The sequence below is a fragment of the Grampus griseus genome, assembly GCF_964374135.1.
Source record: "Grampus griseus genome assembly, chromosome: 20".
Taxonomy (NCBI): domain Eukaryota; kingdom Metazoa; phylum Chordata; class Mammalia; order Artiodactyla; family Delphinidae; genus Grampus; species Grampus griseus.
In genome coordinates this window covers 52,554,627-52,571,003 of record NC_139014.1, presented here as the reverse complement: position 1 = coordinate 52,571,003, position 16,377 = coordinate 52,554,627, and the positions used below count along the sequence as shown (strand labels likewise).

Below are 16,377 nucleotides of genomic sequence, written 5' to 3'. Positions count from 1 at the left end.
TGACCATTATGTACCAGCTAACTAGACTTCAATGTCTTCACCAGCAAAGCCAGGGTGAAAGACAGCTCTGTCTCCTCTGGCCCTGGTGACAGGGACATTCAAACAATCAAAACTAACATCTATGAGGACATGTGTCACGAACTCTCCCTGGCCACCACCCAGTTTTTCTTCCTTGCCCCTTATACACTGGAACCTAATATCTCAGACACATGGTCCACCTCGCAGATGCATGAAATCTGAACTTGTCTAATGGAACATAAATCTGCCAGATATCTAAACGATCCAACTCCAGAATAACAAACAGGGTTGCTGGTAGTTTAATGGAGGGTTTCAACACGCACACATGCACACACACACACACACACACACACACACACACGCACACACACCCCTCCTCCTGCCCTCACTCCCATCCCCCGGCTATAAAAACAGAAAAAATAAAATTAGATATGAACAGTATCAGTGCCTTTATGATACCCTCACTTTTAGGTCTAAAGGAGACTATTAAATATTAGTCTCCCTGAGGCTTAAAGACATACTAAAAGATGCAAAAAGTCTCTTGTATTTCAGAGGGACTGTCACTGTTTGGTCCACCCTCTCACATTCTGATTAAGAGACTGTAACCAATTCATAAATCACTACAGGGGCCTAGAGTCACTTTGTTAAACTTCTCTTCCACCAAGAGGTCAAAGTACCAAGCTAATACCCTCAAACAGAGGGTTGCCACCTCACGTTAAGCACCCAGTGCCACTCTGGACAACCAATGGTGCTTGACAATGCTAGGATCAGAGCTCTATCTCTTTGGGAAAACCACCATGTGCCTTCTGGGAGAAGATATGAAATACAAGATATCTAAGCACCTGGAGAGGAAATGGAATTTCTTTGCAAATACAATGAGTGGGATTTTCCCAAGGCCTTTCCTCTCTTGGTGACCTAAGCTGCAAGGCTTGACAGAGCTTCAGACCGTCACAGGAATCTGGGGCTTCTCCTTCTTTGCTCTTCTAAGCAGACAGACCCTGGAGCAGTACTCTAGGGCTGGGCAAGAGTCTGAGAGGCCCAATCTACTCGGCAGTCAGCCTGGCAGGTAGCCTACAAGTGCTGTTTCTTGACAACACATCATAGATTGCAGACCCTAACAGCTATATACCCAAGAGGCATTCCTACTCTTTTTCCTTACTGGCAGAGGCCTGATTTGGTTTGACTGTTCACTGCCCCACAGTTTCAGGGAATGTGGCACTTCCCTAGCACCAGAGAGTGAATGTGAATTTGTTTTAACCAGTCCAGGAAATTCTATTTGCCTACCCAGTGCTTGGTTTTAAGAATATGACCCTGTCCTGGTCAGTGGTCCTGTGGGGGTGGGGTGGGTGGGTGGCAGTCTAGTGGGGAGCTTCTGGGAAAAGTCTTCTCCTCTAATTGAGATGCCCATTCTTTCAGCCAGACGCGGTGGAATTTACATGTAGATGCCTAGACATGTGGCAGATATCTGGCAATCATGAGGCAAATTCAAGGACCAAGCTATTAACTAAGCAAGGGAGAACACAAAGTAGAGCAGGAAGATGAGAGCACCAAAGTCCCTGATTACATCCCCGAGCCCATTACAGTCTTCTTCGGTGCTTCTTGCTACAAAAGAAGGTAAATGGTCCAACTTTTTAACTACCTACAGCTGGGTGCTGGTTCCTGCCGATGCACTCTTCAGCCTTTCTACCCTGCTCTCTGCCCTGGAGGCTGACGTATGAACCACCTCCACTGGTCCCCTTGTCTTCGGACTTCCACAGGGTTTGGCTAATGGGGAGCCCCAGCAGGAGACTGGAGGGAGGAGAGTGAAGGCAGGCCTCTAGTCCTGTAGCTCCTTCCCCGCAGGGCCACTCTGGCTGGCTGGGTCCCCTGACTGAAGGCTACTGCTCCTCTCTGAAGGCGCCTTTTCTCCAGGAGTCTCCGTCCAGGTTCTAGTAACTGCGCCATCCCTCTCTGGGCCCAGGAGCTATTACCAAACAGCCCTGCTGACATAAGTTCCTTGATTCCACTACAGTCCTACACCTTTGTAAACAGTCCCCTTATAAAGTCTTCCCCATATAATCTGCGTGTGCTGCTTCTTGCTGAAATCCCAGTTGATGAAGATGTTCTATTACTTGCAGCTGAAAGCAGCCTAAGTGACACCCCCAGCACTAGATTTTAGTTTTTAAAATTCAGGAAACATCACAATACAGAAAATTCCAGGACACTTCCATTCCAGTTTCTAACACAGTTAGTGTGTCTGTTGGTGGCGGAAGGCAGTGGCTAGAGGAACTGAATGGCACATGCGTGTGTGTTCTCTGGGTAGCCTTGCAGGAGGGGCTTCATGAGAACCACATCTGAATAACCCTTAACGGTGCATAATATACATTATATACACTTTTTATTTACAATAACCCTGTGAGCTAGGTCTCTTGATTTTCATTTTATAGATGGGGTCAGGTGAGGATCAGAACTGTGCAAACTTCTCAAAGTTGCAGCAAGGGGGTGAACCAGGAACGGAAACCACATCTACTGACTCAGATTCTGTGGTTTTCTCACTCCCCAGGGCTTGCCCCTCCCTCCGTGAATCAAGACCAGGAAGGCAGGATGGAACCAAAAGGGAAAGGGAAGAGGCAGGGTGACTTGTGGGTTTATGTTGCCCTTCTTATCCTCATCTAAGATTTTTCTGAAATACCTTTAACATCTAAGAAAAACTACATACGCTAAAAAAAAAACAAAAAAAAACACCACCCCAACCCAACAGCTTGCCTGGGATTCCAGAAAAAATACTGAAATTGGCAGGACACACAGTATCCTTCCTCTCAACGGGTCACGTGAGGACACTGCCTAATATCCGTCATGTGTGCGTCTGGGAATATACAATATTTGTGTCTCATCCAACCCTCAGATGCCTCTTTCTTGTGCCAAAAAGAACTTCTCTGTCCTACCTTCTGATGTAATCTACAAATGTCATCAAAATCTGGCCCCAAAGACCTACAAATTCTTTTTAAGTGGAGGAGACTTCAGTATCCTCCCAGCCTCCTAAGAGAATGGCTCAGATGAAATCATGCCAAGTACTGAGTAAATGGGAGGGGTTTTTTAGTGGAAACCGTAATGCTATGCTGTGGCCACATTTTCACAATACTTCGGCGGTGGGAGGGTGGTCACTCTGCCTGGTTAGGCTGGAAGGCTATTTACCATTTTGTTCAGGGGAAACACAGCCCAGATTCAAGAGTCGAGACCAAGTCATGAGACTCACTGGAGTCAAACTCTGGCATCAGCCCCGACTGCTTCTAGGCAGCAGTGCCTTCACCCTAACAAAACCACCTAGAATGTGCCTACATGGAAAAACAAAGCAAAATATGGTACTCCACAGCATGTAGCATCTCAGGAAGTTGATCCTTGAATTCAGTTTACTAAGAGAGTAAACTGAATCTTTTTCCTGAGATCAGCTGAAGGTGGCTTTCACCACCATAGGGTAATAAAAATAATGTAGTGAAATTACTCATTTTATAACCAATTACCAAATTATTGTTGAAACAGCCAGTTCTTATTGATATAGGAAGATGTTCAAGACCTAGTACTGGGTAGACAGAGAAAGACAAATACTCTATGGTGGTATCTCTTATACATGGAATCTAAAAATGCCAAACTCGGAGAAACAGTAGAGTGGTGGTTACCAGGGCATGGGTGGGGTTGTTGAGGGAAATGGGGAGATGTTGGTCAAAGGGTACAAATTTCCAGTTATGAGATTATAAAGTTCTGGGGATTTAATGTACAGCATGGCAATTATAGCTAATAATACTGAATCATATACTTGAATGTTGCTAAGAGAGATCTTAGATAGTCTTACCACAAAAAAGAAACGGCAGTTATGTCAGGGGTTGGAGGTGTTAGCTAATGCTACAGTGTTAATCAGTTTGCAATAGGTAAATGTATGAAATCAATACACTGGACACCTTAAACTTATGCAATGTTGTACATCAACTGTATCTCAATAAAGCTAGGGGGAAAAAAGGAACAGTGGCAGTTAAGTGCAGTGTAAGTGCTCAATAAATGCTGCCACAGTTTAAAAAAAAAAAAAGACCTAATACTGGGTGAAGAAGTAAGGCTGAAGAACAGGTTTTGTGGGAAAAAAAAAAAATCCATCAATATATGTGATAAGAGATAAGATAATGTCAACTGCTGTCTGTGGTTATTGAGTTTCTAAATGATTTCTCCCTTTGTAATTTTCTGCATTTCTGCAAAACATATATATATAAAATCAGATTAAAAGATCTTAAAAAAGAAAACAAGTGAGCTATTTCTGGGAAGCCCCTTCATACCTCAAATGGGTTATATATATCCCAATTCTACAGATTTGTCACATGACCAGAATTACTGTTGAAGGTTCAGTGAAACCAAGCACTGAGAAAAAAAAAAAAAAAAAAAAAAAAAAAGCCCAAAGCAGCAGCAGGTACTTGTTTTAAGAGAATGGGCCAGGGACTTCCCTGGCAGTCCAGTGGTTAAGACTCTGCACCTCCACTGCAGGGGGTGCGGGTTTGATCCCTGGTTGGGGAACTAAGATCCCACATGCCACGCGGCCCGCCCCCCAAAAAAAGGGCCAAAAATTTTCTAAGAATTTCAGCTAGCACTACCCTGGAAGCAATCAGTATCCATTTTGATAAGGCAGCTGCATCTGGCCTTAGAAGCTGTTGAGAAGTATTTATTAAAATCTGCACCTAGGGCTTCCCTGGTGGCGCAGTGTTTGAGAGTCCGCCTGCCGATGCAGGGGACACGGGTTCGTGCCCCAGTCCGGGAAGATCCCACATGCTGCGGAGCGGCTGGGCCCGTGAGCCATGGCCGCTGAGCCTGCGCGTCCGGAGCCTGTGCTCCGCGACGGGAGAGGCCACAACAGTGAGAGGCCCGCGTACCGCAAAAAAAGAAAAAAAACCTGCACCTAATTGAGATCTGAAATAAGGGAACAGTATTTCCACCCTTTAGTTTAATGTCTTTAGTTTAGATTAAATGCCTAATCTTCCATGCTGATCTTAAATACTGGTACTTAATTTTTAAAAACTAGATGGATAGAGGTTTCAATTTTCAAATCCTATCACACACTTAAATTAGGTGAGAACTAGCTGCAGAGGACATTTCACTGTGCCCTGGGGAGCATAAAGGAGGGAAAATCTGAGAAAGTCAATTAAGGACTCACCTTGCCAGCAAGATCCCCTGGTACTCTTCCAGCTGTCTCATGAAGCTGGGGTTGGGCTTGGTCACTGTTCGTCTTTCCTTCACGTAGTCATAGGCTCGGTCCAGATTCCAGCCATACTCCTTCATCGCATAGGCAATCACAGTGGAGGCTGAGCGACTCACCCCCATTTTGCAGTGCACAAGGCATTTAGATCCATGTTTCCTAGTTTGGGGGATTGAGGTAAGGAGGAAAACACAATAGTGAGTACACTTTAAGAGCTAGGTTCTAAATGTGTCCACGTCTCCTGTCTGGCCTTTCCATTTTCTTGCTTTGTAATTCACCCCACCTTAGTGCACTTGTGTGCACCTCTAATCAAATGTGTGGGGCAATTCTGGTGCACTCAAACGATATTCAGTGTTAATATTAAGCCTCTCTAGTTCATTCAGCAAACATTTATCAGGCATTTACCATGTTTAAGACAATGTGCAAGGTCTGGGATGCAAAAATAAGTAACAGTTTTTCCCTAAAGGGTAGGACTCATTGGGAGAAGTAGACAATTAAAATTCAAAAAGGTAATTGCAATGACAGTTGGTCACAGAGCACAGAAGGAAAATTTTCTATTTAGAGACTGGAGCCCATTTTGTGTGTGGCTGGAGGCCAGTCCTCTCAGCCCCAGGGGCACGTTGACGGCTGGCATGCTATTGAATTACAGGTGTGGCAGTGATTCATCTAATTTACCCAAATGTTGTGAGTTGCTTCCAGTTCCAGTTCCAGTAAGAGTTCTGTCCCGGGAGGAAAGTACAAACCAAATGAAACTAACTCTCCTCTTTACTCAGATGTAGCCCTGGATATTACTTTTCACAACACTTTTCACAACCCATGTTCTGTCTAGGGACTGGCTATATAACCCGTGGAGCTGGATGGGACCATGTGATGTACCACATGGCTTTCTCAGCAAGGAGGGTGGAATGAATAATTAGCTGTTTTTGTGTTTTTTTTATGGGGTGGAAGAAAGAGAAAACAAAGTCACCATAAAGTGACACTAACAAACGAAACTCCTCAGTCTTATGCCAGAGCTCATTACCTTGTATCTGAGCATTACTCAGCTCTGCTAATTCTGCTAATAACACAGTGTCTGGCCCAGAGTAAGCCTTCAAATATTTGCTAAATGTATGAACAAATTTATGGATCTCCTGATTACATCTGTCAGTTGTAAGTAGGAACAACATTTTAAAATCTGGAAAAAAGAACATTTACTCTTATCACTAGTGTACGTGGGCTGGAATCCTTCCCAAGTGGTTATTCCAATAAATTAAAAAATGCACACGTCAGCCTAACAGGGGAAATCTATTCATCCACTCACTCACTCTATTACAGGAGACAAGCTTCCTTCCAGAAGCTTATAATCCTTCTGCGGGAGACAGACACACATGAATGAGTTAAGCACCAATGCAAGGAGGCATAAGGTTAAGTGCCAAAATGAGAGGGCCAGCCAGATAAGCTATGGGAATGGAGAGAAAGGTCTGGAATAAGTGAAACAGTCTCAAAAGAAAGGTACAATCTTAGTGTCCTATGGTTGGTGCGCATATGCTTAGGTGATTCCAAATGACTAGGACATGTTTGTTTTGCTTATGTCACCACAGAGTTTTCACTTAGACTCCAGTTGGGAAGCCGAGTCACAGTGACGCAGATGGAAGTTCAGACATGTGCTCTATATTTTCCCATCAAGCTCTGACTTTAGTACATCGAATTTCAGGTCTATGCCTGCAGGCACAGAAGGTGCTCAAACTTGGACAATCTTAAGAAAAATACAATTATGAAATCCACTCCTATGAAAACATTTCTTCATTTTGAACTGGGCTTTTTCAGTGGATGGCTTCTAACTCAGGTAATGAAGGATCTGCAGTTAGTTCTCACCTAGCCCAATTTCACCTTTCAGGTTCATTGCCCACCCCACCCCCTCACTTCAAGTGCTAGATTGTCCAAATTAAGCCCAGCATCACATTAGGAATGCTAAACTAGAGTGGCCCTGAAAGTGTGGAGTCCTAACCACTGGACCGCCAGGGCCCTGATTAGGGTGAAACACATGAGGTGCCCAGGGTGCCACTTAAGGGGAGGCACTCACTCTGAGACGCTGACCTATACTTGCAGGACATGGAGAGTGCATGCCTCTCAGTAAATGTAATGTGGGCGCCTCACGTTATCTCCCTCTAACCCCAGCCCTGCTGAAATCAGGTCTTTCTCTTCACTAGGACTGGGGCCTTGCCTTGATCTCTAGCCTCTTTGGCTGTAACCCTGACAACTTGCCTAGTCTTTTCCAGTCCCCTTTCCTTAAGGAACTAGACTATTCCCATATACTTGATGGACTGAAATGAGACATGATCTTAGGTTCAAGTCCTGTCTCAACCACTAGTTAATATCTCTGAAACTCATCTCTGCAGTCTGTCCTCTTCTGTACAGAAGGAAGACAGCATATGCCTCTCTGGGTTTTGGAACGTACAGGAGAGAATATGTGTAAAGTACATGGCACATGGGAAGCATGCCATGAGTGGCAGAAGCTTCAACAGTATAAAATAGTCTCTCAGGTACTGGTTACTGAGAAAATGGGCTCAGAGCTGGAGTATGGGGATTCAGGACAACTAAGAGGAAGCATTTCCTGACCATGTAGGTCCTTAAGTGAGGTGTGGTATCATTCTTGAAGGAGGACTTTAAAAGCAGAAGTGGGAATTCCCTGGTGGTCCAGTGGTTAGGACTCCACGCTTTCACTGCTGAGGGCCTGGGTCTTCTGAGTGTCACCCCACCTGCAGAGGGAATGTGGCCAACATGCTTACTGATGTTTTTTTCTACTGAAGGGATAAATAGGACTGGCACAAAAATCCCCAGGGACTTAAAAAATCAGTGTTGATATATTAATACTAATACTAAACACTAAATTAATACTATGGAATTGTTTCACTAAAAGGACCAATTAATTTAAGGAAGATAACAACAGAAGGGCCAGAGGAAAAATTTCACTATTTAGAGTAGCATAAAAGTAAAGTAAAAGAATGGGAAAAAATTTCCAAAGTGTACTGTTTCTCTCCTTGTCTTCAGAGAGCAGGATCAAGTGTTCCACCTGTCTGGAATAATTTCTATTCTGTAACTTTCAAGTGTCCCTATTGGTAACTTAAGAATTCTTCCTTCTCTCATTCAGAATTTCTCTTCTATTTCAGAATTTCTTCCTTCTCTCATTTCTATTTCTTTCACTGCAGCTTGAGTTTATTTTCTCTAATTTTGTGCTCAACGGAAATAGCCAACATGAGATCATCTTCCAGGGGCTTCATCTACTTAAAGCAAAAGTACTAAGTCACTAGTCATCTTTTCCCTAGTATTAAGAGAGCTCAGTCTCCTTTTTTCTCTACTTCCTTTCCTCTGAGTATCATCAGTAAGTTATCTACAGCTTTCAGACCCCAACCATGTGTGGTGCACAAGGAAGAGGGGTCAGAACGTGTGTGTGGGACCATTACTCACTTTGCTTTAGAGATGAATTTGTAAGTGTCATTCCAGTAAGCCAGGAGATCCGTTGCCTCTTCGTCATATACCCGAATGTTGTGATACTCAAAGACTCCTGGGAAGAAGTTATCTATCTCTCGAGTGACATTCAAGATATATCGCACCCTGTGAGGAAACCAAGGGAGATTATGAGCCCTACTACTCAGGCGAAATCCAATTCCCAGCACTGGAATTTTTCTTATTTAAAACTTGCTTACTCCTGGGCTTCCCTGGTGGTGCAGTGGTTAAGAACCTGCCTGCCAATGCAGGGGACATGGGTTTGAGCCCTGATCTGAGCCCGCATGCCGCGGAGCAACTAAGCCCATGCGCCACAACTACTGAGCCTGCGCTCTAGAGCCCACAAGCCACAACTACTGAGCCCGAGTGCTGCAACTACTGAAGCCCACGTGCCTAGAGCCCGTGCTCCACAACAAGAGAAGCCACCGCAATGAGAAGCCCACGCACCGCAACCAAGAGTAGCCCCCGCTCACCACAACTAGAGAAAGCCCGTGCACAGCAACGAAGACCCAATGCAGCCAAAAATAAATAAATAAATAAAAAACAAGCTTGTTTATTCCTGAGGCTGAAATTAAATACTAAAATATTGAAGAAAGCTAAAAAAAAAAACCCTAAGAGGCTATCCTTATTTAATACAGAAATTGTATAACAGGGTCCTGCACATACCTGGGTATCAGGGAGTTACTGAGAGAAAAGCTGTCTACCAAGTTCAACATCTATATTCCATTTTCAGTTTGTGTTTAGTTATACAATCTCATCTTTCAGAGTCTTTTGAAAATATGCCTTGCATTTTACTCCAAAGAATCAACCTGAGGCCCATGATCTGACAATTTCTCTGCAGTCACTAAAATTACCAGCAACAAAATTTTTTGGAAGTCATCTGTATTAAATCAGACTATTAATATGTACCTTAAGAAAAAAAAATAGAAGGAAACATTCCCTCCTATCTTTCTAAATGCCAGGTTGTCAGTTTTTGCTCTATTACTCTCCTTAAACTACATGAAGGCAAGTGAGGCCAGGCTGGTAGGGTCAGAGGAAAGTTGGACTTAAAGCTCTCTTAACTCTCTAGGCTGCATTCCTGGCTGCTATGGCAGCAGATGTGTCTGAGAGTTCTCCCAGGCTTGCAGAAAATGGTTTCTGTATCAAAAATTTCTTTTGCTATCTCTCTTACTGTGCAATCTCAATAAATGCTTCGGTTTAATCTGCCAAAGGATTACCTTTTCTCAGTGCTGTATGGACTTAGACACCACTGTTGTCAACTCCAACAGCACAGCACAGACTCACTCATTTCCCTCTGCAGAAGCTGCTTCCTGGCTTCCCTGGTGGCGCAGTGGTTGAGGGTCTGCCTGCCGATGCAGGGGACGCGGGTTCGTGCCCCGGTCCGGGAGGATCCTGCGTGCCGCGGAGCGGCTGGGCCCGTGGGCTGTGGCCGCTGGGCCTGCACGTCCGGAGCCTGTGCTCCGCGACGGGAGAGGCCACAGCAGTGGAAGGCCCGCGTGCCGAAAAAAAAAAAGAAGCTGCTTCCTTCTTAGAACCACACGTGGGGTTCTACAAACCCAATCACTGAAGTCAGAGAAATGACTACAAAAAGGGAGAGCCAAGCTAACCAATTCTGTGGTTAACGTCAAGCAACCAAAATTTTTCTGGGACATGGTTTGAATCTGTTTTAACTTGCATCAAAGTCCATTACTAGAAAGGATTTTTTCTTTTTAATTTAAAAAGCAAGCTGGGCTTCCCTGTCAGTCCAGTGGTTAAGAGGCGGCGCTTCCACTGCAGGGGGTGAGGGTTCGATTCCCTGGTCAGGGAACTAGGATCCCACATGCCGTGTGGTGCGGCCAAAAAAAAAAAAAAAAATAAGAAAAAGCAAGCAACATGCACCTGTAGAAAACACTCCAGCAGTTCCCCAAAAGGTTACCACCATATGACCCCGTAAGTCCTCTCCTAGGCATAAACTGAAGAGAAATGACAACATATGTCTACCCAAAGATTCATACATGAATGGTCGTAAGAGTATTCATAATAGCCAAAAAGTGGAAACAACCCAAAGGCCCATCAAATGATGAATGGGCAAATAAAATGTGGTGAGTATATATATCTCCATATAATGGAATACTATTTGGCAATAAAAAAGGAATGAAGTACTAATACATGGTACAACATTGATAAACCTTGAAAATACAATGTTAAGTGAAATAAACCATGCTTAAAAGACTACATATTGTATAATTTCATATAAATGAGATGTCCAGAATAGGCAAATCTATAGAGACAGAAAGTAGGCTAGTAGTTTCTAGGAGCTGAAGGGAGGAAGGGAAATGGGGGTGACTGCTAAAGGGTACAGGCTTTCCTTTTGGGTTGGAAAAAAATGTTCTGAATTGATTGTTGCACAGCTCTGTGAATATACTAAAAACCACTGAAGTACACATTTTAAAAGGGTGAACGATATATGTGAATTATATCTCAAAACTGTCAGAAAAAAAAGGCAAGCACACTTCCTCTTATTTCATTTAAAATAAAAATGAACAACCTTCCCATCCCCAATCCCATACTTCAGTAATGGATTATAGCAGGACAGGGTTTCCCAATCTTTTTCATTACAGAAGTCTAGTCAGCCACTACCAATTGGAAATGGCACTCCTCGAAACTTCTTTGTCATTCTTACACTTCATTGTAAGCTATTCCTTACAATGCTTTGTAAGGAATAGCATTTTACTTGGAGTTCTAAAGTAAGTGGATTGGGAGAAAATGGCCTTATTGTCAAAATTACACTTAAAAATCCCTTATATCATCTACAGGGGGCAATATACATGTTTTGTGTACAGATCCCTGAACTATAATTCTTGATCCATTGAAGTTTTTTTTTTAAAATAAATTTATTTAATTTTAATTTTTTTTTTTTGGCTGTATTGGGTCTTCGTTGCTGCACGGGCTTTCTCTAGTTGCGGCGAGCGGGGGATACTCTTCGTTGCGGTGCAAGGGTTTCTCATTGCAGTGGCTTCTCGTTGCGGAGCATGGGCTCTAGGTGCACGGGTTTCAGTAGTTGTGGCATGCAGGTTCAGCAGTTGTGGCTTGTGGGCTCTAGAGCGCAGGCTCAGTAGTTGTGGTGCACGGGCTTAGTTTAGTTGCTCCACGGCAGGTGGGACCTTCCCGGACCAGGGCTCGAACCCATGTCCCCTGCATTGGCAGGTGGATTCTTAACCACTGTGCCACCTGGGAAATCCTTCTTCATCCGTTAAAGTTTAAGCACCAGTGAATTTAAGAAACAAGATCTAAGTAGATGTCTGAGCATCTAACCATACTTGTCTTTTTTCTGTGTTCTATAATTTAGCATTGTAAGTAGTAAATGAGATAAATAGGTCTCATCTCCAGCTGGGGATATAAGTCAAAAGTCAAAGTGAATATATGCATGAAGCGATTCTAATGCATTTGGCAGGCAGTGCTCTATCAAATCTCAGATTTCATATTAAACACTGTATCAGGTGCTAGTTTCCTGCAGGTCACATTCTGTCAATTTTTCTACCATTCCTTCACATTTACCGGGCACCCTTTTGATATAAGGCTCTGAGCTAGGTATGTTTCACACAAAACTAAGATATGGTCTCTGCTTTCAAGAACTTCTGATTCAATCCTTATCAACTTAAATTTTCCAAGTTCTATTTAATTTCATACCTTAATATTAAGTAACCAGATTTCCATCCCCCCCGCCCTAAGAACTCTTTGTATAATCACTTGGCTTCCTTTCTTCTGAGGGAAAAGTAGGAAGTATGCATCTAATCACGTTAAAGACAACCAGAAGGCTGACTTGTAGCTGAGAAAACAGGCAGCCAGCAACCAGTCAGGGAGTCATCACTGTCTCTTGAGTCTCAGTAGGTCTTATCTCTGTCCAAAATGAAGAGTTAGAATGGCCAATTTCCAGACATGATTTTCTCTTCTCTTATTGGAATGATCTGACCTCCTAAGGCTGAGTTCAATGAAAGATTTAGGCATTAGCTAAGAAGTGAAAAGGGAAGAATGGCAGCTTTTTGCTTGCTGAATGTTCACTGTGGTCTCAGTTGCTTCAATCAAACTCATAACCATGCCACTTAGGAACACATTTCCTACTACAAGGTCAGTCTTCTTGTTCAATTTTACACTGTCTCTTTTATATTTATAACCTACTTAGTCTTCATGCACCTTACTATAAAAGGATAGGAACTGAGTCTTATTTTTCTTTGGATCCCTAGCATCTGGCACTGTGCTTGGCCTACAGAAGTTGCTCAGTAAATGTTTAATACAGACCTGTGAACCCAGCATATGCAGTTCTGTGTACTCTTACATAAAAATAGGAACCAAAGTCTAGAGAGACAGTAAAAAGATCAGTGGTTGCCAGGGGGTGGGGGTGGGGAATAAATGGACAGAGCACAGAGGATTTTTAGGGCACTGAAAATACTCTGTATGATGCCATCGTGATGGACACATGGTGATTATACATTTGTCCAAAGCCATAGAACGTACAGCACTAAGAGTGAACTGTAACGTGAACTATGGACTGCAGATGATTACCAGGTGTCAATGTAGGTTCATCAGTTGTAAAAAATGTACCTCTCTGGTGGGGATGTTGAGAACGGGGGAGACTATGCATGTGTGGGGCAGGGAGTATATGGGAACTCTGTACCCTCCCCTCAATTTTGCTGTGAACCTTAAACTGCTCTTAAAAAAAAAAAAAAAAAGGGAGTCAATAACTAGATTTGGTTTTAAACAGCATGAAAGGCTTGCACATTTGTTTTTGAAAGCCTTTCCACTGAAACAGTTGATCTTTCTTCAGAGGTGGGGGGATGAAACAGTGGGAGAATAGCCATTTTAGTTTTTATTAAATTATACCCAGTAAGAATCAACTGGAAGCAACTCTTAAGCTTAAAGTTACTCACTGACACCTCTCTGACGGGAAAATGTAAAGATAAAACAGTGATTTCTGCGACATGGGGGTGTCAGCAATTGCTCTGTGTGCTTACCCTCGGTTCTGTAAATCCTCTAAGTTAGAGGCATTCCATTCCGAGCCCTGTGGAACCAAAAAGACAAGGTTAGAGAGTATTAGCCAATGAACCGAATACAATACTTGAAAAGGAGTCCTGTGAGGGAAGAAACAGTTTCTAAAAAGAAGGCCACTAACATCTACCAAGTTTCCTCTCTCAGTGCCAGGTACTTTATATGCTATCATATTCAGTTTCCACAAATGATAGAGTAAGAAAGTTACCTTCATTTTTTAGAGATATGAAAACCAACCCTTATAGAATTCAGATAATATCTCCTCAAGATCACATTGCTGGAAAGGTTTCTTTGACCATTCTCCAATCTAAGTTAAACGTAGTCTGTCACTCTTGTTTATAGTAGTCTATTTTAGCAATAGCATGCATCACTATTTTTACTTGTATATTTATTTACGTGCTTATTTACTACCTTTCTCCTCCACTATAATACAAGCTTCTTGAGGGCAGCAACCAGGTCTCTTGTTCTCTAAGGAAACTCCTGCACAGTGCCTGGCACCTCGCAGGTATTCTTAAATGAACAAAGTGGCATTATTATGAATTAAAACTGGATTTCATTTTAAAACCCCCACTTTTTCTAGTGCATTATGTTGCATCTAAGAAATTGGGATGGTACGGTGTGTGTGTATGTCTGTGGGGGAGAGAGTGAAATAGTCAAACAAATGAGAGAAACATCATGTGCAAAATTTAAAGGAAAATGTCTCTATAGATTATCTGCAAGATACATCAATTGTTAATATTTTGCCATATTTGCTTTCTTGCTGTCCTTCCCTTTCTTTCAATATACATCATACTTTTTTTTTACCCGAACGATTTAAGTAACTTGAGCATCATGACACTTCAATACTTGATCATGTATCATTTAAGAACAAGAATATTCTCCTATATAATTCCATTTTTGCAACCAAGAAAGATAACATGAATACAATAATAATCTAACATATCATCTATATTTGAATTTTAAAAATTGCCCTCAAAATGTCCTTTATATTCATTCAATCAAGAATCATACTGTGCATTTAGTTGCCGTGTCTTTAATCTAGAACAGTCCACCCCTGTGCCTTTAGTTATTTTTTGATACTGACATTTTTGTAGACTACAGGTCTGTAATACTGGAGAGCTCCCCACAACCTGGATTTATCTGATTGTTTCCTGATGACTAGATTCAGGTCAAACATTCCTGGCAAGAATATGACAAGGGAGGGCTTCCCTGGCGGCGCAGTGGTTAAGAATCCTCCTGCCAGGGGACACGGGTTCAAGCTCTGGTCTGGGAAGATCCCACATGCCGCGGAGCAACCAAGCCCGCGTGCCACAACTACTGAGCCTGCGCTCTAGAGCCTGTGTGCCACGACTGCTGAAGCCCATGTGCCCTAGAGCCCATGCTCCGTAACAAGAGAAGCCACTGCAATGAGAAGCCCGCGCACCACAACGAACAGTAGTCCCCGCTCACTGCAACTAGAAAAAGCCTGCGCACAGCAACGAAGACCCAACACAGCCAAAAATAAATAAAATAAATAAGTTTATATAAAAAAAGAATATTACAAGGGAGATATTGTATACTTCGTACTGCATCAAATCATGAGGCACATAATGTCAGTTTGTCCCATTATTTGTCAGGCTGAGTTTGAATTCTTGGTAGATACCTTTGTGTCTGCCACATCCCTCTATTGTAAAGGTTCCTTTGAAATTAATTAGTTGTCTATAGTAATCTTTGAAGCCGTGTGAAAGGCAAAGTAATCTTTTTGCCCTATGATTTCAGCATCAATTGCCGATCTTGCCCAAATGAATTATTCTACTGGAGGTTACAAAATGGTAATTTTCTAATTCCATCATTTCTTCTGCAAGTTAGCTGACATTCTTCTGTAAGAGTCTCACCTAATCAATCATCACACCCTTTACTGAAGTGTCACTATGGACTCTTGAATTCTTTTTGTATTTAGAAAGTTATAATCCATTACCATCTTTTTTTTTGGACATGCAGATTGTCCGGAATTTGGCCAGTGGCAATCTCTTCAAACAGGTTCCTTTTGATATGATTCCATTAGTCTTTGAGCGCATCCATGCTTTGTGGTACAAAAAGTTGTTCCGGATTCACTTTGTGAGTAGAATCAGCCAGTTCCCCAAGAAGCCCTGGTTTCTTTTAGTGAAGAATGATATTTTGTAACCAAGATCTGGGCAGTAATTAGGTATGCTCCTAACTACTGGGTGTCATTGTTTCTAAAACTTTTCAGTGGTCAGATCTAGGAAATATTTCTAAAAAAATACTGAGTTTATATTTTTACCTTCAACTGAAATTAATTCAACACCACAAGGTTCTTTCTTCCCTCTCCCACACTGTTTATATATCTCCTTACTCCATGGTGAGAACTTTGGTTCCCAACAACTCATTTACTCTACTTACAAAATAGTTTTAACATTATTACACCAATACTAAAACCAATAACAAAAATATTAAGTTCAAATTTTCTTTGCATTTCTTTTTTTTTCCTTATTATATCCCACTAAGGGGTACAATTAGAGTATTATGCTTAAGTTATTTGAATTAATTTCTTTCTGTGAGGTTATCAATTTGACACATATTTGGGTTCATTTGCTCCTGTTTCTATTCAATTTTAGGGTGTGTTTTTTCTTCCATGT

The 16,377-nt window shown here is 42.3% G+C and overlaps 1 protein-coding gene across 3 annotated transcripts in view; it reads right to left on the bottom strand.

The window, feature by feature from the left end:
* Nucleotides 1-16,377, bottom strand: part of SSH2 (slingshot protein phosphatase 2) — a 244,633-nt gene that overhangs the window by 13,918 nt on the left and 214,338 nt on the right. For all 3 annotated transcript variants that reach the window (XM_082678050.1, XM_082678049.1, XM_082678051.1), the window contains 3 exons: nt 13,708-13,754; nt 8,678-8,824; nt 5,189-5,389 (listed from right to left, as the gene is read on the bottom strand). In XM_082678050.1, the coding sequence (XP_082534176.1) occupies nt 5,189-5,389; nt 8,678-8,824; nt 13,708-13,754 (395 nt within the window). The remainder of the gene's footprint in view (nt 1-5,188; nt 5,390-8,677; nt 8,825-13,707; nt 13,755-16,377) is intronic.